This window comes from Aythya marila (genome assembly GCF_965140915.1).
Source record: "Aythya marila genome assembly, chromosome: 8".
In the NCBI taxonomy this organism is placed as follows: domain Eukaryota; kingdom Metazoa; phylum Chordata; class Aves; order Anseriformes; family Anatidae; genus Aythya; species Aythya marila.
Genome location: NC_139049.1, coordinates 17,416,050 through 17,439,677, shown reverse-complemented (window position 1 = coordinate 17,439,677; position 23,628 = coordinate 17,416,050). Strand labels below are relative to the sequence as shown.

General features: G+C 38.3%; 1 protein-coding gene across 3 annotated transcripts; it reads left to right on the top strand.

Moving 5' to 3' along the window:
* Window positions 1-1,793: 1,793 nt before the first annotated feature.
* SH3GLB1 (SH3 domain containing GRB2 like, endophilin B1) lies at window positions 1,794-19,579 on the top strand. Of its 3 annotated transcripts, none has more exons than XM_082766330.1 (10): window positions 1,794-2,033; window positions 5,442-5,583; window positions 6,333-6,461; window positions 7,150-7,283; window positions 7,657-7,749; window positions 11,346-11,369; window positions 13,794-13,883; window positions 14,413-14,513; window positions 17,915-18,146; window positions 19,120-19,579. In XM_082766330.1, exons 1-10 carry the CDS (start codon window positions 1,962-1,964, stop codon window positions 19,225-19,227), a joined length of 1,125 nt encoding a protein of 374 aa, XP_082622456.1. In that variant the 5' UTR covers window positions 1,794-1,961; the 3' UTR covers window positions 19,228-19,579. The 3 variants fall into 3 exon arrangements, with proteins under 3 accessions (XP_082622456.1, XP_082622457.1, XP_082622458.1); XM_082766332.1 differs by lacking the exon at window positions 1,794-2,033 and adding an exon at window positions 4,464-4,580; XM_082766331.1 differs by lacking the exon at window positions 11,346-11,369 and having other exon boundaries at window positions 1,795-2,033.
* Window positions 19,580-23,628: the final 4,049 nt, after the last annotated feature.

Below are 23,628 nucleotides of genomic sequence, written 5' to 3'. Positions count from 1 at the left end.
GATTAGGACTGACTTATATGAAATATATAAATATTCACTAAAACAGATCTTCCTCTTTGATAAGTGTAGTAACCATTAGCCAAAGAGTTATTTTCTCCCTCTCATTCACACTCCAACTGCTTAAACATCCATGAAAAGAGGAAGGATGTTGAAAGGGGGAAATGAAAATAACATTCAATGCCCCACATAAGCCAAACAGCCCATCTGCTAAAGGTGGAAGTACTGTCTATTTAAGTCACAGCCCTAAGAAGTGGGACTGTTGTGTTTAGCACTCCCTAGGAAAGAAACAATTAAAAGTAGGTATTCCAAAGCCTACAAGAGTGCTCTATCCCTTGGGGGCTTAATAGATCAGTCTTCCTCCTCTTCCAAGGAAAGGAGAGGTATCTCCCCATTTTCTGAAGAAAAGAGGTGAGTGTCAAGGCTGTCAATATGCCATAGAGGGCAGCACTTTCCTCTCTGATTGGTGAGGCCTGTATGCCATGGGCAGCAATAGGGTGCAAGTTTCAGGGAAGAATCAGCAGTATTTTGTTCTGGCCAGAGCTAGACCACGTCGGCTTTTGTGAACTCCTGCCTGAACACACCCCTTGTCCCAGGCATTCCTGGGATACCTCTCTCCTGAGGTGATGCTTCTGCCTCAGGGTCAGGCAACCCTGCACTCAGTTGTTTGGCATCTCTCTCTTGTTGTGGGACATCATTGGGAACTATTGGCAACACCAATGAAAGCTATGAAAATAAATAATTACACTGGTGTCTCCAAATGTAAAATCTTTGATGATACTGTCTTTTCACACATTGCACGTTTATATCACAAGACATACTGACCAGTTCTTATGCGACCACCTAGAGCACAGCACTGTCTCCAACACCAGAGACTCCTGAGACCTTATTATGCTTGTAGAACTCCTTTAAGCAATGGAAACAAACATGCCACATACTTTTTGTATATAAACAGTTGCACACATAAGTGTCTATTATATAATAAAGTGACACGATAAAAGCTGAAACTGGTAGAACATGCTCAGGTAAACGCACGCCTACAATAACTTTCAGGTCCTCTCCTTAGCAGCAGTGCTATGGGTGCAATGGGAACTTGACATGGCCTGGCTTTTGTTTTGGCTTTAATTCCTGGAATCTGACCAGCCCTTCAGAAAGATTGTGTTGGTTCTTCCAGTTACTTCCTTGTTCTGGAATTCACTTCCTGCGTTCGTGCTCTAGGATTTCCTCCAACTTTATCAAACCTAGCCCGGGGTTACTTTACACTGGGATTAGCCGGTGAATTACCTCACCAAATGACCAGGTTCACTTTCAAGCAGGGAATATTAATTCATGGCTAACGATAACACCTTGTAAACATTTCAAACTAGCTAGCCCACGCCAAAGGTCCTTTTCTTTTTCCTTCTTGAGCATTCAAAACTAATAACGAGGGATGTTAAAGCAGTGGAAAAAAATATTAAAACCAGAGGCTATTTTCTTCTAACTTGCTTTATTGGTGGCGTTAGGTTACACTATGATACTCGAGGCGTTTTCAAATCTTCCTGTGCCGTTCTGCCGCTACTTTCCAGCTGTGTCTCTGCACAAAACCAACAGTTTCTGGACGGCCGCTCCCACGCTGTGCCCGGCTCACGCTCTCACAGAACGCCCTGAGGCAGGCGGGAACGGCGGGCGGTCCCCTCGGGCGGCGCGCAAGGCACGGCCCCGCACAGCCCCTCAGGGCCGCCCCCAGCGGCGGGAAGCGCCGCCCGCCCGGTCCCACCCCGCCCTGCCCCGCCCCGCCCCGGCGCCGCGCTCGCCGTCGTCCCTTGCGCGGCCGATCCGGGCCCTGCGCCTGACGCCACGGACGCACCCAATCGGCGGCGGCGCCGGGCCCGGGCCCTCCCCCCGGCGGCTCCCCACAGGGCCGGGCCGGGCCGGGAGCGGCGGCGGCGCGGCGCTGACTCAGCTCCGGCGGCCGCCGCCGCAAGATGAACATCATGGACTTCAACGTGAAGAAGCTGGCGGCCGACGCGGGCACCTTCCTGAGCCGCGCCGTGCAGGTAGGGCCGCCCCGCGGGGTGGGGCGGAGGGGGCACCGCCGTGACTGGGCTCCGTGAGGCCGCCGCGAGGCGTTGGCCTGGGGACAGCCCCGTGCTCCTGCGGCTCCGTCGGGGGAACCGGGGCTCCGACGGGACGCGCCGGGGCTGCTGGCTGCCGAGCTGGGCTGGGCTGGGCTGGGCTGGTTCGGGGCTCGTTGGGCAGCCTATTGTTTCTGAGTCGGTTTTCCCCTTTCCTCGCGCTGAGGGTACTGTAATTGGCTTTTGTTCCTTCGCCGCTGCCCTGAGCCGTAAGCCTCTTTCTTTACGTAATCAAACCTGAGCAGATTTCCTGTGGGGAGGTGGAGGTCCGAGCAGAGCGCAGTAATTCGCTGTGGTTTCTCGTGTTTTTTTCCGTGGGTCACGGTCAGGTTTGGCACGGGATTAAAGCGGTTATCTGGTGTGATCAGGCTGGTGTATTGGCTTAAATCTCCGTGTTCGAGCAGAACCGGCAATCAGCAGCACAGCAGAGCGCTGAAAATACGAACTCATCAGGAAACACTGTTACTTAGATTGAAATTAACTTCAAGTAGTAGTTGTGGCTTTTCTTTGTGATGGAGCTCTTTCCATGCCCACCCCCCTCCCCGGCTTCTGTCACGGCTTCCCAGCCTGTCTTCCTTTCCAGCCTCCGCCCCTTTAGCTTTTTTTGCTGGCCAAGGGAAAAAGGGACGTGAAGTTCACCCCTTGTTGCAAGAGCCTGTGATGGGACCTTGCGATTTTTGTCACTTTCTCCTAAAATGAGATGCGTAATGAAGCCCCTGAGGGGGAGGAGTGAATCCTTCACACGTTATTGCAGTCTGAGTCGCTAATGCTGGGTGCACTACTGCTGCTCCTCTCGTGTGTGTGTGTGTGTGTGTGTGTGTGTGTGTGTGTGTTTGTGGGACTGGCTATGGGAGGCCTACAGATGAGATTGAGAGGCAGCCTGTTTGTGGATTCGCTTTTTTATGTTCAGTTATCATTGGATAACATGGTGTAATCTGACAGTAGTTGCTTTGATATTAGAAACAAACAAACGAATGAAACAGTTCAGCAGCATAAAAGGGTATGTAAAAAAAACACTTGACTTCCATTTCAACTTACTTCAGCCATCTTAAAAGACAGTGAACACCTTGTTAGTGTTTCACAGGCTTTTCTGTTCAACGGGGATCGGGACTAACGAGCACCTGATGCTTATGTTCCAGAAAACCTTTTTCTCTGTGAATATTCCATATTCAGGCTGCTATATTCATTTCTACATTCCTTATCTATGGCGAAGTTCCTTTCTTCCATCGAGTAGCAAATTCTTTGAATGACTTGTTCTCAGTGAATCTTGCAGCAGTTCCAATTTGTGGAGCAAAGCAGAAAATGAGTGTAGTATTTGAGGTAAAATAAATAATGCTACAGAGTGTAGTAGTAGGAATGTGTTGTTCCTCTTGCCAGGCTCTGTAATTGATAAGCTGCGTGTATAGCAGATGGGAATGAGTTGGGCTTTTCCTCTTTAGTAGTAGGAATGCTTTTATTGTCCGTGACTTCTACCTGAAGTTAGAGGCTCTCTTGATGTAACTTCTAGGAATTTTGCAGTGCAACCCCAAAATGCCATTGGGGCCACAGTAACCCAGTTGTTTGCAGAACAGTACACTTTCCTTCTCTGTAAGCTGGTCACCTTCAGGCAACCTGTGTGTATATTTGGAATTTAATAGTGATAGCTTGATAGGTATCTTGCTGATGTGACTTGCTACAGAAGGCCGTTCTGGAATCCATACTGTCACACTTCTATTTTCCATATGGTCTGTATTGCTTTTTTTTTTTTTTTTTTCTTTAAATGGGTACAGGAAGTCTAACATGGAGTAAGCAGCCCTCACTGCAAAGTAGAGTTCTGAAAATACTAAGTGTAAAAGGCCATTTTGTAAACAAATACAATTCTTTGTAGTTAATCAAATTCAAAGCCATTTTATATTGTATTCTAATGAATCTGTAAAACCTTTTTGAGAACTGCTTACAGTGCCTGATGTTGCTTTAAGGAGCCTTTTAAACAGTAGTAGTAGCAGGTCCGTACCTAAATTCTATTCCTTCCCTATACTGCAGGTGAACTTTCTTACTAAGGCAGCTTACTTTTATGTACAACCCGAAATGTTGCAGCATGCCTCTAGACTTCAGATGTGCGTACTATCAAAGCTGGTTTTGTTCTAAGTGAAATGGAAATTAAAACAAACTTGGACAACGCGGTTTTATTTGTATTATGTTCTCGTGTTTTACTGGGAGTTTATTCCACCTAAGAGCTTGCTAAGAATCATGTTTAACAGTTGGAGTGCTTCTAGTATTGCTTTCTTAACTGGAAAGACTGTTAAGGATTTAATTCTAAACCAGGTTCTTCTGAAAATGCCTGCCTTTGAACAGGCTGTCAAGTGATGAGATCATCATCATGCGGAACCACTGATCCGAGGAAAGTCAGGCCAAGCCCTTAGTTCCGGTTTTGTTTTGTTCCCTGACATGAAACATGTCTTCCTTCTCTCCCAGAGAACTGGGATTGAGGTATGAACTGGTTGTGAAGTAATTAGACTCTACATGAATTTAATATCAACTGAAATGAATCGTCTGCTGTATTTATTTAGATAAATGAAGTTGCGTTGGATTTCATTGAAAATACAGATTGGAAGAGAACTCGGGAGGTCAATGTACTGTTTCTGTAAAGCTTAACAGGATCAGTTTTATCTAAACAGTTGCTAAAGCATTTGTCTGACCTATTCTAAAATGTGTCGTGTGTTTCCCACCTCTCCCCCCCAGTGTATATTCCACAACTTCCCAGGACAGTCTTATTTTAAAATTCAGTCCTTGCCTTGAAAGCTTTCTCTGATGGCTGATTTGAATCATCATACTGAATTTTGAACCCACTGCTTCTTGCCCTGTTTGCTGTAGACAGGATAGCACTCTTTAAATACAGTGAAGGTATCTGCAGTGAGAATCTGTCACGTCTTCAGCTTTCCCCATGGGAGAAGGGACAGCCTTAATTACAAGGCTGAAGTAATCTCGTAGCTGCCTCTGTTACCTCTGGACTCTCTTGGCTCTTATTTTCATGAGCACTGTGCAAAGTTGGACAAAATGCTTCAAGTGAGAACTCTTGGTAGCAAGAAGAGGAGGTAGAGCAGATTTCTTCATAATGTTGTAAATTACCCTCCTCTTCTCAGTGTGAGTAAAAAGCCCCCCCTTTTTTTTTTTTTTGCTGATAGTAATGGTGCATTGTTGAACTTAACTTTCAAATCTGTCCTTAGATTTTCAGTGATGTCTGAATAACGTGATGTGCAAATTATGAGAATGAATAGTTACTGTCTTAAACTTGCACTGGGAAACTATTTCTATGAATTAACTGTTTTCAACCTGTTTGACTAACCATAGTTCACAGAAGAAAAGCTTGGTCAAGCAGAGAAGACTGAACTGGATGCTCACCTGGAGAACCTCCTCAGCAAAGCAGAATGCACTAAGCTGTGGACAGAGAAAATAATGAAACAAACAGAAGTGTTATTGCAGCCAAATCCAAGTAAGGAGTCCTTTTTTTGCAACTTTTGAATTCATAGCCTTGCCAGTGTCAATGTTTACTGGCATAGGTATTGCCTAAATTATGACTAACTACAGCAGTTTTAAAGGCTGCAGTTACAGAGGGGCACATCTTGAAGAGCTACTGGGAATAGGAGGTGCTGTACCAATTTCTTTCTTCCTGTTCTTCTATAAGAACTGTAAGAACTCTAAAGTTTTTCATGCAGATGCAGTGGCTCAAGGAATTTCATTGCTCTATTTCATTATATTAAACTTCCTGCATAATACAAATCATCTTGAAGCAGGCAAGATGAACTGAAATGTCTGTCTCTAACAATTCCTTTACTAAATACCTATGTTCTCTAGATGCTGGGTCTTCCCTAGCATCTAGACTTCCCCAGCTTTGTGGTTTTCTGTGTGTGGTACTTCTTTTGGTTTGTATTTAAGGAGAAGTGTTTAAGGTAGAGTGAAGATTTCTGGCCAAATTTTTAAAACCCCATTACAGGAGGGAAACAAAAAGTATAACTTCTTACTTTCATGGAAGACTAAGAAACCCTTGAAGCAAGCGTGATAAATGTGGAATATAGGTAGTCTCCAAGAACAGTATATTCAACTTCACATTGTTTGCTTAATGTTGAGTTTGAATGTCTGGGTTTAGAAATTCTGCATTCTTTTTCCTTTTCATTTGTTTTCTTTTCTACTTGTAAGTTGTGTTTTGAGTGACAGTATTTTAAGAACACTTTCTTTTTTTAGATGCCAGGATAGAAGAATTTGTGTATGAGAAACTGGACCGGAAAGCACCAAGTCGTATGAATAATCCAGAGTTATTAGGCCAGTATATGATCGATGCTGGTAATGAATTTGGCCCAGGAACAGCCTATGGTAAGTGAAAGCAGCAAATGAAGGGGAGAGGGGGGAAAATGCACAGATCTCCTCTTTCCTAAACAATGTAAAATTATATTTCTCATCTTCCTCTAGGAAGTTACCTTTTTGTTACAAAAGTGTTGTCTGAGAACTCAGTCTTGAGGCTTTGTTGAAACATACTAATGAGAACTGTATTTCTAATGTACTAACTTGAGCTTCCTTACTTAACTTACAGCAAAACTTCCAAGTATTGTTCAGTTAATGTACAAAAGCTACATGCATGAAGTTGGAGTTAATCATGGGAGTGAGAAGAGAAGCATTTTCTAGTAGCTAAGAAGGTGTTTTCCTTGCTATCAAGTACTCTTGTCTAATTACAGTGGTACAAGGGAAGGAAGTTGTTAGATTAATATAGAGATTACAATATTCAATCCTAACATAGGTGTGCACAATGGCATTTCCATATCTAATGCACCTTCTACAATGCTGTATCTATATGTATTGAAATCTGGCCTTCTCCTGTGATTGATATTAATATAAAACAAGAAGAATTAGCATTACTAGGTGATTCTAATGTATTTTGAAAGTATCTACTATGGTGTTGGATTGTCTTTCAAACTGTTGGCTTTGATTCTTGTTCCCATAGTAACTTGTTTTGATAACCACCTGCCTGAATTGCTATGAAACTATCATATTTTCTCATTTACAGGAAATGCACTCATTAAATGTGGAGAGACACAAAAGCGAATTGGAACAGCAGACAGAGAACTAATTCAGACTTCTGCTATAAACTTTCTTACTCCCCTAAAAAACTTCATTGAAGGAGACTACAAAACTATTACTGTAAGTTGAAGCGTGTGTTCTTCAGCGTTTCAAAATGACTGGAAGTGTAAATCTCTGAAGTGGTAGATAACTGTGCACTATTGGTTTCCTCAAACTAATTTAGAAAAGGTCAGATAAAATTGTGCCCTTGTATTTTCCTTCCTTTTGACCCATCAAAATTCTGAAGTCTTGCTTTTTATAACTATTGTACTTTAAAGGTACATACCTTGAGTATAAACTGTGTGAGAATAGTTAGGAGCTAATTCTGCTTCTTTGTTCAGCTGGAGAACGCTTTTTGTATGTGATACTGGGGTGGGGAGAAGGGATTCAAATAGACAGGATTTTGCTTTTGGATATGTACTTTAGCTCATGAACTAACCTAACTTGCTTTCAGAAAGAACGTAAACTATTACAAAATAAAAGACTGGATTTGGATGCAGCAAAAACCAGATTGAAGAAGGCAAAAGTTGCAGAAGCTCGAGCCGCAGTAAGTAGTATTTTAAACCTGTCCATAACTTTCACACTTGTTATAAATAAGTCTGACTTCTTGGTTAGGTTTCCAGTACTAGCTTCTTGCCATCCCTTTTTTTTTTTTCTAGACGAGATAATTTACTAGAAATGTGTCACAAGGAAATGGAAGTGAATTGCTGATCAAGATATTAGTCTTTTATTTTTAGGTTTCCGTTCAGTTGAATTTAGTTGATCCAAGTAAATATTCTACCTTTGTTCACTACTAGATGAGCCTGTAGTGCCAAAAATAACTTGCTACTATCTGCCAGACATTTGAAAGTATAAATCACATCGCGTCTTTAGGAAATCTGTGATGAAACACCTTTGTCATGTAATAAAACTAAAATAAATACCAGGATTTAGATTTTATTTATTTGAATCTTTGCAAGTGTTGAAGCATACATACAATCCCAATTTACATACTCATCTAGACTTAACGTCACTATATCAAAATTTTGTATTTTCTTGCTTCACATAACAAGACTCAAACTTGCATCTCTTAACCATTGTCACTGCCTTAACTAAAAAGCTGAGATATCTATAAATTCAGTATTTTAAGTAATGCGGACTAGATAATCAAATGTATGCAATTTCAGCAGCATGTGCTTGAAGTATTTTCACAACTATCTATTGACTGAAATTGCAACTGTTAGTTAAAGAAACGATGGATACTGACGTGATTTCCACCACCCCACAACCCTCTGCCTTAGGGGTTAGGGCATTTAGTGTGGTAGGTTTTACGCACTTAGATTCTGAAGAAATAAAGATAGTTTAAATGCCCAGGAAGAATGTGTGTGGTGTGTAGCATGAAGAGGCAGAAGTGGGACTCTCAGACTTTGCTGGTGAATAGATCACTGTCCTAAAGACCTCAGCATCATTGGTGTGACTAAGCTGCACAGATAAAGCACCTCACATCTTTGGGGTGGTAATCACTTCTTTTTTAAAAAAAAAAAAAAAGAACAAATACATCTGCCTTACAGTTCTGCCTCTGTCAATCCTCCGTGTCATGCATGCTATCCCTATGTATTTAAACTGTTGATAGGTTTTTAGATCCGTGTACACATTTTCCCCTGTGTTATGTTAATTTTATGCAAAAAGTTAATTTTCTGCTTATCAAGCTTTCCGTAATTAGTAAGATTACCAATGGAGTGCAGAGCAGGTTATTAGTCATCTTGCATTGAATAGAGAAGCAATGGATAATAAACTATTCCTTTACTTGGATTTTTTCAAAGTTCCCTGTTCCCCAAAACCTCCCTCAAGAAAAAAAAAGTTTTGCGTATTATCATGGTAGCAGGTATATTCTGTACTTCTTAAATAGAAATACTGTGAGGAAATTGTTCCTGCTTAGTTTACTATTAAAAGGAAGGTTCTATATTGAGTTTATTAGTTCCATCAACAGTGTAATCATCCAGATCTGCATGCTTGGACAAAACTATTGACAGTTGCTGCTGCTGCTACTTAACCAGTCTTAAATATTCTTATAGCAAGTAATTCAGTTTTACTCACAAGTAATTTTGTGGTGGTAGAGCATGAAACTTGAGGCTTCTTACATCACTACCTTGCCTATACTTCAACTTTAATTACATTTTAACAGCAGTATGCCTGTCTGAGAAGCATTGGATTTCAGAGTTCCCAGAGAAGTGAAAAAATTGCATCTATACTTTTATCCGCTGCAATATAGAAAGGGAGGCTAACATGGGTATAGGTGCAATGAAATGGTTTGCCTTTTGCTGGTTCACTTCTTTTTGAAGGAAGATGTCTGACAAACACTGCTGAACCTGATAGGCTAGCAATATGTATTGAATGAAATATTTGTTTCACTACTTTGTCAGGATGGAATAAAGTGTTAAATTAGGATCTACTTTTAAACATTTTTTCCTGTTGTAGATGTATTTGAAGTTATTTTTACCATGCTTATTGTACAACTGAAGTAGCTTAGATCAGTATTTAGAAGAGCTAAATAAAACTGTTTGGATTTCAATATTCAGTTCATAATCTTGCTTAGCTTATATTTGCAGTGTTTGGTGCCAATAATCTGTTCACCTGTTATATTCACTGTTGTAACTTGCTTTTGTCTTTTATCTATGTACTTAAGCAACTAAACACCTCTCAGCCTGAAGAGAATAACATTATGGTAAATGTCTCTTACGTGCTCAACTTGCTGCATGTAAAATGGCTGAAGGTTTGTTGGCCTCCTGTGTTCATTCATTTTCTGTCAAATGGTTCCTCTTGCTATCCTGCTAATTTGGCTTTGTTTCAGACGTTTTCCATTCCAAACAGGGTCTGTAGTTAACTTTATATGTAAGGATACTAAATACGCTTCTGGTGTATAGCATTAGATGTTTTCATCAGAAATACTTCCGATGATCTGAAAGTATGCAATACTGTGTTCGCATTCATATGCGTTTATTAGTGTAAATCTAAGCTGCAAAGGAATTGATTTTTTTTATCCCTTGTGAAATTAGTTTTACCCATTGAAGGGAAAGGAATTATTTTATTTTCATGTTGTTATCATAGGGGTAGGAATAAGTGATGTGAAACAGCCAGGAATACACAGAAATTATTCATTTTCTTCAAGCTGTGTTTTATGAATATCTGGAACTGGGTAATGTCACATATGTGGAGGACTTAGATTCACAATTATGGTGCTAAAACTGTACTTAAAGTGGGGGAGGAGGGCATTAGTAATGTACGACAGTTTGTCCTGACATAGTTCGGATCTGGGATCTGCACAGCATAGTGGGTCTCATTGCAGTAAGTGTTACAGATTTCTCAGTTGTGATCAGGTAAAGGAGCACAGAAGTTTGTTTGTCTCAACTTGCTTCTGCAGCTTTTATGGACATTTCTTCCTACCAAAGTCCTGATTGTGTCATCTTCTTAGAACTGCAGAAATAGTGAGGTTAAAGGACAGCTGCACTGCAAGAGGGGTTTGGGATAGCAAGCTGAAGTAATTAAGTTCTAGAGTAAATTCCTTGCAGTTCTATGACTACTGTGCTATGTGCTCCTATTGAATTCTCTGTGAATTCTCAGTTTGAGAGTATTTTAATAATCTTAGTTTCAATGGAATTCTTGTGAAATAAGAAACTGGTAATGGTATTAGCAAGAGAAATCATTAATTTGTCTGTTTCGGTCTTTATCTAGAGTGGTGTTAAACAGAGAATAGCTTTCCATAATTTGCAGTATTCTAACATACCAAGATAACCTAACTTCATCCATATAGTGTCTTAGTTTTATTCATATCACTTCCTAATCTTAAATCTTTAACTGTAATAATGTTACAAGTATATATTTAAAGCAATCAAGTTCTACATGTCATGTATTTTTCAGTGTATAAACTTATTTATGAATATATTGCAGAGATTAAGTGCTATCTGTACTTAATTTAGCTTCATTGTATATGAAGGGCTTTAGGCAATTAACTTATTCATAGAGCCTCTCAAATCCCTGTGGAGTTCTGAGGACAGGAAAATAATTAAGACAGCATAGAGTTGCATCCGCTAATAAAGTACCACCAATCTCTAAGTTTTTTTTTTTTTTTTTTTATTTTTTCCCCACACTTTTAATGCTGACTAGATATGGGCTGAGGAAGTGACAAAAGTAAGTAAACAATTTAGAAATGGCAGAATTCTGAAACAATAACTTGTGCTAGTATAATGTAATAAAGGATATTGCATGTTGTTGATTTTGGTCTAATGCTGTTGCATTGCATCAGAATACTCTGGTTCCCTCTAGGGACTTCCAAATTCCAATGGCAATACAAAGTCTGTAGCGTGTCTTATACTAAGCAATAGTTAGCCAGAAACAGCTTACTACCATATGACTGTCATGTGACAAGACAGACTAGAAAAAGAACTACGAGACCTGTCTCTTAAAAGTTATTGACAAGGTGTCCTGTTAACAATGAACCCTTAAGCTTTTTTTTGAAAATTTTCAGAAAGGTAAGGGTATAGTAATCTAACCTGTCCTGAAAAATGCTGACCATCAGCTTTTACTCAGAACATAAAGCAGTACACAAAATGCTGGAGTGTGTGCCAGAAATGTCAATAAACCCATGTGATGTTGTTGTTTTTTTTACAGCCCTTCTCCATATTGTCACAAGAGAATGCAGTGCTTAGCTTAAGCAATTGAAATTAGGAAGTAGGCACATCTGAAAAATAACTGGGCTGAAGGGTGGTTCTTCAGCTTCTCTATAACATAAGGGAGACTGAAAGCTTTAAATCATGTCATGAATTATGTACATTTTTTTTTAACCATATAGAAAGCAGGTACTATTCAGAACAAACTATACCCCACACATCACACTGAAGAAACCTGGACAGGTTCCTAAAGGCAGCTGGTCAGTTACTCTCATGGACGTTTCGTCCTCTTACAGCTTCCTGTTCTCATGTGTTTACTTACCTGGCAGGAAGAAAGAAAATGTTAGTAACTTTTTTAGGAGAACTGGAAGGCTAGCCTTTTTATCTCCAAATAGTTTACATATTACTTTGTTGTTTTTGTAGAGGAAATTAAGATATTGGTTATACAGAAGGGAATGCTTTTCTTCCCCTCTTGGCTATCAGAATTGCTGTTCTCCACTGCTTGTTCTTTCGTTTCTCTTGGGGACTTCCAGATGGATTTCACTGATATCAATACAAAGATTTAATAGGAAAATTCCAAGCAAAGTTTCTTGCCTCAGAAAACTTGGAAAATGTAATTAGTTTGTAACTTGATACACATGATCTCTCAGTTTTAAGTAGGAAACACACAGTACCCTATAGCTGCTTTCTCACTGTGCTTGATTAATGTGTAAGCCTTCACAGCTGCGGTGACTTAGATGAAAAATGTTTTCTTGAGTAACTGTTATTCTTCTGTGCTTATTTCTGAGATTAAGATCCTTCCACATGGCTTTCCATTTTGATTAGCATTAATGCCATGCAAGAACAAAATGTTTGCAACCACATAAAAACCTCAGGAAACTGGAAAAAAATAGCTTCATGAAAATATATTTCCCTACTTCATTGTGTTAAGAAGAGTAACTGCTCTATCTTGGATTTAATGCAGATTTCCCCCTTGGGTTTCTTTCTGGAGAATAACAGAAGGAACTAAATGCATATAAGCACTGAGGCAGGGTAATAAAGATTCCAGGACTGAGGACATTCTGTCTTGGAATAGTAAGTCTTAAATATTACAACATAGATTTCTCTGTATTTGTGTCTTTTGAGTACTGTTCTTTTTTTTCCAAAATACTGTGAAGTAATTTGGTTTGTGCTAGATTAAGTCCTTTAAAACTACTATGATGCTGTTTGATCCAGTTAAAAATCCTTGATAGGTAACGAGGAAAAAAAAAAAAAGGATTTCTTTAAGTATCAAAATTGAATCCAATCATCTTAATAGAAATTCTACTCTATTTAGGATTAGAACATTTGATATAGTCCAGATACATTTTTTTTTTTAAGACACCTCAATTCCAAACTCCAGAAATAGTTTTAGTAGATTGGTGGTTAGTATGCAACATTAATATATGATATATCCTGTTAATCCTGACACAGAATTACGTCTGGCTGATTGTTGTGTGGTTGTCTGGCAAAATGATGTCAGGTTTACCCTAAATATCGGAGTAGAGCCATGTTAACTTGAAATATGGAAAAAAATCACGCTCTCCTTGACTGCCACTGCTGTGCTAGCAGAACCTGTGGTTTAGACACTGTTGTGCTGATGAATACTTGGTTTGTTATTGGGAGAGGTGGGGTAATACTGCTGGCAGAAAAATGCCCTCCTTTTGCATATGTTGGATCTATGTGGTAGGTATCGGATGTTAAAGGTGTTTGTCACATAGGTAGTGTCTTGATGGTTCTGAACCTAGAAAGCAATTATTTATTTTTGTGTAGTGAAGATCTGCAAAGAAAAAGCACAGGATTCAAACACCTAAACATGTGATTAAATGCATTTGTATGAGTAGCTCTGAATAAAATTGGACTGTTGTGGTTGAAAAGTGTAATAGAGTGCATTGTGCAAGTACCTAATATGCATACTTGCTTTTAGTCTGAACAGGAAGTACGAATTACTCAGAGCGAATTTGACCGTCAAGCAGAGATTACCAGACTTCTGCTGGAAGGAATCAGCAGCACACATGTGAGTACACAAAAGGGGGGAAATACAGTTAAAATCCAGGCACTTCCTTTTACTGTAGGTTTTTGTTGTTGTTTTAAACTACTTGGGAACAGTGGGCTACTAGGTTTTGCTTTACTGCCTTAAAAAGTATCCCACAGACACTTTTTTGTATTATACCTTAGTATTCAGTGAATTTATTCTTAATTTTCTGTTTACCTTGAACTCAGGTGTTTTCATTTTTATCCTTTCAATTTAGCTTTCCATTTATCAGATCAGATAAAAAAAAAAAACATGCTAAAATATCCTGTTGTGGAAACAATATTAGGTAAATGGCGTGATTGTTGGACAGAACCTATTTTTTTGTGCTTGATTAAGCTGATTTGTGATGTTTTATTGTAGTTACCTGCTAAATAGGCACCTGCACAGTGCCTATGTGGAGTAAATCCTTTGTCCCAACGTTGGCCTTACCAATGTGATAAGTAGGCTAGTCTTTCTGATGCAATCTGAAGTTCTTGCAGGCTAAGAACTTGAATTCCTTGCTGTGTTATAGGCACATCATCTTCGCTGTCTGAATGATTTTGTTGAAGCTCAGATGACCTACTATGCACAATGTTACCAATATATGTTGGATCTCCAGAAACAACTTGGAAGGTAGTAATGCTGTAAAAACTTCAGAAAACTTCTTATACAGTTTCTCCATTCAAATTTTTCTTTACCAGCCAGTCTGTCTTAGGGCTATTCCAAACCATATTATTTAGGTGAGCATATGCACTGAAGGGTTGTCTGTACTTCAAAGTTTACTGTAGTGGCTGTTTTAAAGAACTGTCTCTAAAGTATCTTTGCTTTTGTTTTTCATGGAGAGGAAGTAAAAACAAAAGTGTTTTTAATTCTTGTCCTTTTCCTGACTTGCTACTTCCTGTGGCATTTGATGTCCTTTCCTCAGTTTGTTTAAATAGATAGTTTAAAGACTTTTCCAAAAAATCTTTAATCTGTTTTTTAAAGAAGCTATGTCTTTAAAGCTACATTGATCTGAAAGAAGTATGCAATCTTAAAATTTGGTAGCACATGAATGCGAGTTTTAGAACTGAAGCTTGAGAATAAACATTCACTGAAATAAGGACAAGTGCCTCTTATATTAAAGAGTAGGTGAAGTATATTTACACAAATATTTTGAGAAGTTGTTTTTAAAATTTGTACTCTTATCCTAGTTTACTTGCCTAACAGAAAGTTTTAAGCATGATAGGTTTAACCTAAAGAACATATTTGTCATTAAAATCTCTTGCTTTAGGATGTATAGCATATTTAGAACAGCTGTCTTTGTTTAAAATGTATGTAAACTGCTACGAGGTATAAAAATAGTATATTTGAAGAAAATACTGCCTCTAGGAAAACAGAAGGATATATCTTTATGTTGCTATGATCTTATTAGTATTTTAGATAAAATTATGACTGCTAGAAGACCAAAAGCTTGGAAGCTTTTAAAAATCCCAGGTTCCTCAGTCAGACCACTTAAGTTTATTTGCTTATGTGGATTAAAACAGACAGGTTCTCAAGTTGCACTCCTTGCTTTGGAAGAGTTTCTCATTTTATAAGTACGTGGTGGGTAGTATTTGTGGTAGCTATTGGATTAAGTAGGTGAACAGGGTATGTGAGATGTTCGTCTCATGTTACACACAGGCAGATATAGCCACAAAATAAATAGCCTAGGCAGCTCAGTTAGGTTTTGGTTGTATTTGCAAGCACTCTCTCAGTTAAAAAGGGATGTGAAGTGCTGGGTTACGTGTGTTCTTTTCACACATCTCAGAACAACGCTGTACCATATCCTCACATGAAAGCCCAGAGCTGTGAGGGGCTATTTTTGTTTTGAGATCTTTAGTGAACCAAAGGTGTGCCAGCTCTAAGTGGGATAGTTACTTGAAACAAAAACTTGGTTCCCAGAGTAGATGCATATTAAATGTTTTATCTGGCACAGAATCTAGGGCATAAACCCTAACCCAGTTCACATTGAGACTATTCAAGTTCCAAGGCTGACCACTGATTTTGCAGATGTACTCTCCAGAGTCAGTTGTGGGCAGGGTGAGAAGAAAACTTTCACTCAGTTCTCTTTAAGTAAGTAGACATAGTTTTATGGATGTTTTTCTTCAATGCAGTGCCAGCTACTTATCCCTCTACTGCATTTTTCTTCTGAGTGGCTGCTTAAAGAATCAAATCTCCCAGGTTAAAATCAGTATTTTTTTTTTTGTTTATTCCCTGTATTTAACTAAACAAATCTATTTCAAATATCCTAGTACTCTGGCTTTTTTTTCTTTCTGACAACTGCTTTTGCTCTGAATTTTCTCAGCTTCCCTGACAGTCAAGCCTAAGTTTTGGCAGCATTTAGTCTTCCATCTTACCCTTTACTATTCCACACGCTGTGAAACTCCTACTAAAGTGCTTTAAAAAAAATTAAATCTCAGACAATCTCTATACAGCTGAAGAATTACAGTAATGTACCTCCATAGAGCTTTGCAAAAAGTGAGACTTAATGCTTTACTGATTGACCAGGTGGTTAGAAAGTCTTTAGTTTTCTTCTCCACTAGCTGTACAAACCAGTGACCTTTCAAACTGAGCGGAATGATCCACAAGTAATTACTGTGTTAACAGAGAATAGGTTTAACAGTATATTAAACAGTTATTTAGTGATATTCAAAAGCAGCTGATTATCCCTTTAAATTTTGAATGCCAACTATGATAATAATAAATACGTCACAAGGCACATCTGAGTTATCCCTATGAAAATGCTGTGGTGTTGATTTTTCTCCTTCTGTTTTGCTGATTTGATTTGCTTATTAAAAAAAGTGTGGGGGGGTAACGTGTCCATATGCTGGATTGTAAAGAAAAAGCATCTATGCAGAAGGACTGATGAGGAAAGTTGCGTGGAATTGATTGACTAGTTGATGCATAGACTGGTCAGAAGAAGCGTGGAAGGAAATAGAGCTACAGGCCCACATCATCCTGACTTGGACTAATTCTCCTTGCTGACCCTCACCTTTTTCTGTGTGTCAGCTCTGCCGTTTTTCAAAACCGTCACTGGCCTGCTCTTAGGGTATAATCAGATGAGTGTTGGAACAAAGTCAGGCAGTGAGGAATGACTGCATCAACTACTAAATGAGTTTTGTCTGCCATGGAACTGTATCGCAGGATGCAGGGCAAAGTGAAATAAGATGGTAACACAGTCTCACAGTTCATCATTCACAACCATGCAACTCTATCCCCTTTATCCTCCACCCCAAAATATGTTGCTCTCTTGCTCTTCTTTCTGCTCCTTCCACTTTTTAGACAAGTTGTTCTGTCCTTTCTGTTGTATCACCTCTGTGTTGCAACACTTTTTTGCCATCAGTTCATATATATGTATATGTATTTACTGGCTTAGCTTTCAGTCAGGTTAATGAGTGGAATTGACTTTATGGAAGTGTCTGGCAAGCACTACAGCTGGCAAAGAACAAGCAGTAATCTGATCTAGAAAGGAGGGCCCTGAGTTGATTTAAGTTCATCCTTACTGTTAAAAATATTTTTGCTTTATAACACGCAGCTAGCTGGATCAACAAACCGATTTAGACTACAAAAACAGCTGTCTTTTTTTTTTTTTTTTTTATTCTTTCAGAGGAGGGCTGTGTTTTTAACCTATATTATTTCCCTGATCTGGTTCACTAACACAAACCTTTGTGTAGCCATATAACTAAGGAATTATCAGGAGGGGGTGAAGGTTACTCTTACTGGCAGAGCTGCCAAAATAAATGTTTATTAAAATGAAGTGTGAATTAAGTCTGACCAATAGTACTTGCCTATTTTTTTTTAAGTGGCAATGTTTATTTTAAAGTATATTGGTTTGGTTTATACTATGCATTAGGAACAAATCTTTATTTAGGTTTGTACAAATATCAGTGCTTTCCAATTGCTGCTGTCTGCTGCTGTCTAATCCATAACTGATGAAGGCAAGAATACTGATTTAGGTGTGAAGGCATGTAGAACCGATTCACCCAGAAGTCGTTTTGTTTTGTTTTTCCCTACAGCTTTCCATCTACTTTTCTCTCTAACAATAATCAGTCTTCCTCGACTCCTGTGCAAAGCATTTCTACTCCCTCAGTTTTGGCCTCAGCTTCTGCTTCATTGCCTTCAGTAAGCAATTCAATAGTTACTTCAGGCATCAGTGAACTGAAGTCATCAAGTGGCAGCAGGAAAGCTAGAGTTCTCTATGATTATGATGCTGCAAACAGCAGTGAGTTATCACTACTTGCAGATGAGGTAAGTTTTCTAAGTATCTCGGTCACTTAAGAATATACTCGGAATGCTTGTGACTATCTAGTGAAGATGTGCTACGTGAAGAAATCTGTGTAGTTGATTTTCTTTTTAATTAAACTTCAATAGCACTCTGAGAAGCTAGCGTCCAGTACCTGTATACCCTGATGTTCTATACTGAGAGTTAACATCTGTTATACCTGCTCAGCTTGCAAGAAGAATTTTCTAGATAATCAAGGTTCAACTGTTCAGTCTTCCTTTTAACATACCTCTAACACTGTTATCAATATAATTAGTCTTTCAAACATGAGATGTTGCATTTTGAGAAGAATATGGAAGTAAAATCACTTCTGGTTTTGGTGGTGTGGTGGTAGTGCTGTGCTTAATCCTCTTCTAATTGAATTCTTAATACTTGAAAGTCAGAAAGCCTACAGAAAGCAGGCAAAGATATAAAATAGTCACCTACTTATGTGACTGTAGCTGAGTGAAGAATAACGTCCGCAAAAAATGTTATAACTTTTTCATGTGTGCATTACTTACATATTTTTATTTGACTTTTGTCTTACGTAGACAGTGACTTAGATGGAAGCCATGGCCTCAGATTTTCTGTTAAGGTGTAGCCCATCAACATCACCTGTCTTTCTGTCATGTACTTGAAGATCCAGGGAACTTGCTTTTAGGTTGCCTGTTGATGGAAAATATACAAGATACATGGATTTAAAAAAACAAACAAACTAAAAAGAGTAACAGTAATTAATAAAAACTTCATAAAAGAGGTGAAATATTTGAAATATGCTACCATATTTACTTCTTTTCTATGGACCAATGAAATAATTTTTATGAGCACTAGATTTTTTTTCTGTAGATACTCAGATGGTTAGTTTACCTTGGTTAATCCTGTTTCTAAGACCTTGTAAAGACTAAAGACTTTTTTTCCTAGGCAATTATTAGATTATAATGATGTGTTTCTGTTTTTTAGGTGATAACAGTGTATAGTATCCCGGGCATGGATTCAGACTGGCTGATGGGTGAAAGGGGAAATCAGAAAGGCAAAGTGCCTATTACTTATTTAGAACTGCTAAACTAAATGGCTGGCCTGAGTAAAGACTGTCAATTATGGTGACACCATATTTATATACAATTAATATTATGTAAGCAGGTTTAAGTGTCTTCCATGTTTCTTTCTTGAGGGACAAATACCAGCCATTACAAACTGGCTTTTCTGCCAGCATGGTTGCATGGTAAATACTCTATTCAAACTTAATGTGTTTAAAGCTTTTACTTCATGTGCCAAGAACATGTTTCTACTGAAGTTTTCACTAATACCAGCTTCTACTTTTGAGTAACCTAGATTGAAAGCAGGAGGTACTGTTTTCTACTGAATTTTTTCATTAATGGCAAAGCTTTTCTTCACATAAAATAAACTTATTGTGAACTGATGCAGGTGTAATGCACGTTATTTGAATAATCCAAAACAAACATGAAACGTAAGCCTTAAATAAATCCATATGGGTTTGTTCCCAACACGTGTGGAGCACAAATGTACAAATGTATGGCTATCCACTGAGTAACTTGTGCATTTAATCACCGCTGAAAAATGAAAACAGATGTCCTCTCTGTTGAAAACGTAAGGTAAAATGCTAGTATGTTGAGGTTTTAAACTGCACATAGGTGTATTGACACAAGTTAATGACACACATTCTGACACTTTAATCTCGCTTTGTATTCATATCCTTTAATTGCTTTCCAGAAAAGAGGCTAATTCACTCTGAGTAACTATCAAGATTCTTTCAAGTGCAAATCTGCCTTTATGTTAAATCAAGCACAACATTTTTGCTAACCAAGTATCTACTCATTTAATCTCTCATGAGCATACATTTACATTTTTATTAAAAACTATAATCTGCGTAAAAGTAATCTATATTCACACTTCCTATGCCACAGTTTATTGTCATGTCCTGATTGGGTTGAAGTAATATTATGCTTCTGCTTTGCAAGAGGACCTTCTTTAAGTATGCAGGAGGTAAAAATGCCCCTTACTCTTTCATAAATAGTTTTTTCAGGCTGTAAAATGTTAAAAGGATAGATTGCTCTCAATCTTTTCTGAAGTAGCCGTAGATTTAATTCATCGAATTGGACTGGTTGCATGAGGAGCATAACTTACTTTCCAGTGGAAGGAAATTCCTTCTGTTGCAGGAAGATGTAACATTTGTGGAAGTCAACTTTAACTCTCAGCAGACGCTGGTACTAGGTGCTTAGTTGAATGCTTCTGATCAGCAACTTTAAAATTCAGTGCAAGCAAGTATTGATGAAACTTTCAACAAAACAAATTACTTCAGTGGGATGAAATTTGTTGGTTTTTTTTAGGTCATGTGTTGGTTTAATTAAAAGGTGTTTTCTATTTTGAATTATACTTCCAGTAGTCTCCTTCAGTTTTGAAGTGCAGAGGTTGCATTAAAGCACAAAGCAGGGCAGGAACCAAGAAAATCTGAGGTTTATTTGGTCTGTTAAATGTGAAGATTAGAGAAGTCAACAGTAATAATTCCTGATAAGTTATAATTCACCATCAATAATTCATGATTCATTAAATAAGAGGAATAGGATGCTGTAGTTCTAGAGTTTACAAGGAAAAAACAAAAAATCCAAAAATTGACTGTGACGAACCATTCTCTAGTCTTCTATAGTTCTGTGCTAACTCCCATCAAATGTGTTTAAATTCAAATCAGTATTCATTTCACTTAATTTATAGAATCTTCAAGAATAATGTCACCTACTTCAGAAATATAATGAATTGACTATGCTAAGTTGGACCATCCTAACTTCCTGTTTAAATGCAGTAACATGTTATAAAGCAGTGTTTTGTGAAGTTATCATGTTTTAGGGAAATACAAGTAATGAAGCCACATGAAGGCAACATTTGGCAGTAAAACTACTTACTGTTATGTATCAGTAGCTTGATCTATGTTTGAAAAAAAAGTGCAAGAGACACTTTAGTTTATGTAAACTGCAACTCTGTATCCTTAATTCCCCTGCTTCTCTTTAAACCAAAAGTACTTTTCTTCTAAGTAAAGAAAGGTGCTATTGTTGTCTTATCTCATCATGAGGTTCTCTGTTGTACCATTGAGAAAGGAAGCTGGCAGAAGTCCACATATGCAACTTAAATGCATCTGTAAGGAATATGGCTTTTCCTATATTATATCTGGCTCATCCAGTCTCCTCTCAAATGCTTTCTACTAAGCAGCTTCATTTAAAGTTCATTCTGTGAATTTGACAAATGTTTTCTGCCCTTTCTAAATAATTGTACTGATAAGAGTGAAGCATCTACAGAAGCACTTTTAACACCAATTGTCATTTTAGCATCCCACTACAATGCTCTTTACTCCTGTGTCAGTCATGACATAGAACAAGCACCAGAAGTATGATATATCTGGCTGCTTTTGCCAGAAAAGCATGGTCATGATTGCTTGGTTCCAGCAACTAGTTTCTGCCATCAGCAGTCTGTCCATCTGGCTTTTAGACTTGGCAACAGTGCAGACATTTGAGAGTATATGCTGACTTCAACAGATACTGCTGATTACACAACACTTTTAAATACAAAGTACCATGCAAGGTACCCTGGCTAAATCCTGTGGGGATATGGGTTGCTTCATAATGGTTCTGCTCTTTTTTCAGAGGTCATTATATTTTTAAAAATTAAGATGTCCCTATTAAAGCCTAAGATTTAATATGACAAGAAGTCTCCTTTGTATAGAAATTTTGCAGCATAATACCAGTAATCACTTCAAGAAAGGTGTAAAGACAATAAATACATTGAACAGAACCAAATTAGTGGTATATTTTAGATTAGTGGTACCCAAGTCTGGGTTTCTAGAAATCTGTCAGATTGCAGTATATGATTTGTCATAGAATTATTTTCCTGTTTTTTCTTTATGTTTGGTGGTACTAAATATGGAAATGCCTTGAATTTAAAATATTTTGTCTTCCTTTCTTAGTTTACTCCCAGCTCTGATTCTTGGTATGAGACTGACCAACAAGGCTTTCAGAAAACTCTCCCCAAAAGAAACTCAAATTTGTGGAAGTAAATAAGCAGCTCAAGAGGGCAGAAATTGTTAATTCCTAAAAACTGCAGTATTGGAAGAAAGCTTGAGCACATCTGTTGTGGATTTTATTTTTTTTTTATTTTTTAAAGAGCAGTGAAGAACAAGGGGGCACGTGCACCAATCTGCAAGATAAGTGAATTTCCTCCCCATAGTGTACAGTCCAGTTCCTATAGCATAAGGTATACTCTACTACGTGCATACTGATCTCTAAGTCAAAGCGAGAGGAAAACTGTATTTAGGGGTCATTTTGCTGTACTTTGAAGGACTTGTGTCAGCTTTGGTCTAGACTGAACTGGTCTAGTAGCTGACTTGTAGTCTAACTGCAGTAGGCCTGAACTGTGCTCATGCAGGTAGCATCGTAGGGATTTATACATGATGACATAAACGCTAATTAGGTATGACTGGTCTTGCCTCCATTTTGTACAGTAAAGATGCGGGGGCCTTCAAATTTACAAGGAGCTGGCATGGGCTTTCTGAATGGTAGAACATACTGAGAATATATTACAATTCAGAAAATAAAAAAACAAATGCAAAACTTGTTAGGACTCATGCTGGCTATATCTTTACTGTGGAAGCACATTGGGTTTTCAAAATCAGAACTATTATTCACTGTGAAACCTTTTAGTACTGCTGTCCACATAATAGCATCAGACAATTAGAAAAGCAGAACTCACTTCATCCTATATTGAAAGCTAGGAGGGCTTAAAAACTGGCCCTGGGAAATAGATCTTGGGCTGGGGTTTAAGCCAGGTACTGCAATACCGTGGGATTGTTTGGGAACAGCAACAAACATTTTTGTCCTTTGTTTTTCACTTTAAAAAAAACAAGGATTTGCCATTTCAGTGTTGTACACAGAAAAGCACTCATGACTGCCCACAAATATGAGAGGCTTATGAAACAAATGTTCTGTTCCATTTAAAAAACATCATATTTCTGTCAGGAGTGCCATTAGTAACTTTTGTTACTTCCACGTGGAAGCACAAAATACTCGATCATAAAGCGAAACAGAGTTTCAGTTCCCCCAAAAATGGAGACTGAAACTGTCAGTGGAAGATGCTGAAACCTTGTGAAACTCTGCAGTACAACCTGGTACGTTTTAATCCATCTTTCAGATTTTCTGTAATGTTTCTACCTAGCCATGCAACTTCAACTTAGAACAAAAGGATTTAATGCCTCATCAGTAATTGATGATGCTACGTTTTATGGCTTCTCTTATCCCAGCTCAACCAAATGGTTTACATGGTCAGGTGGTCATCTGGTCTCAAATAAATACTTCTGGGAAAAGGCTCAATCCTGGAATCTTGTGCAACAAAAACTCCCATGGGAGCTAGTAGACGACGTTCCTCCCTGTATGAGGCGATGGAAAGTTAGTCATTGTCGTTCTGGTT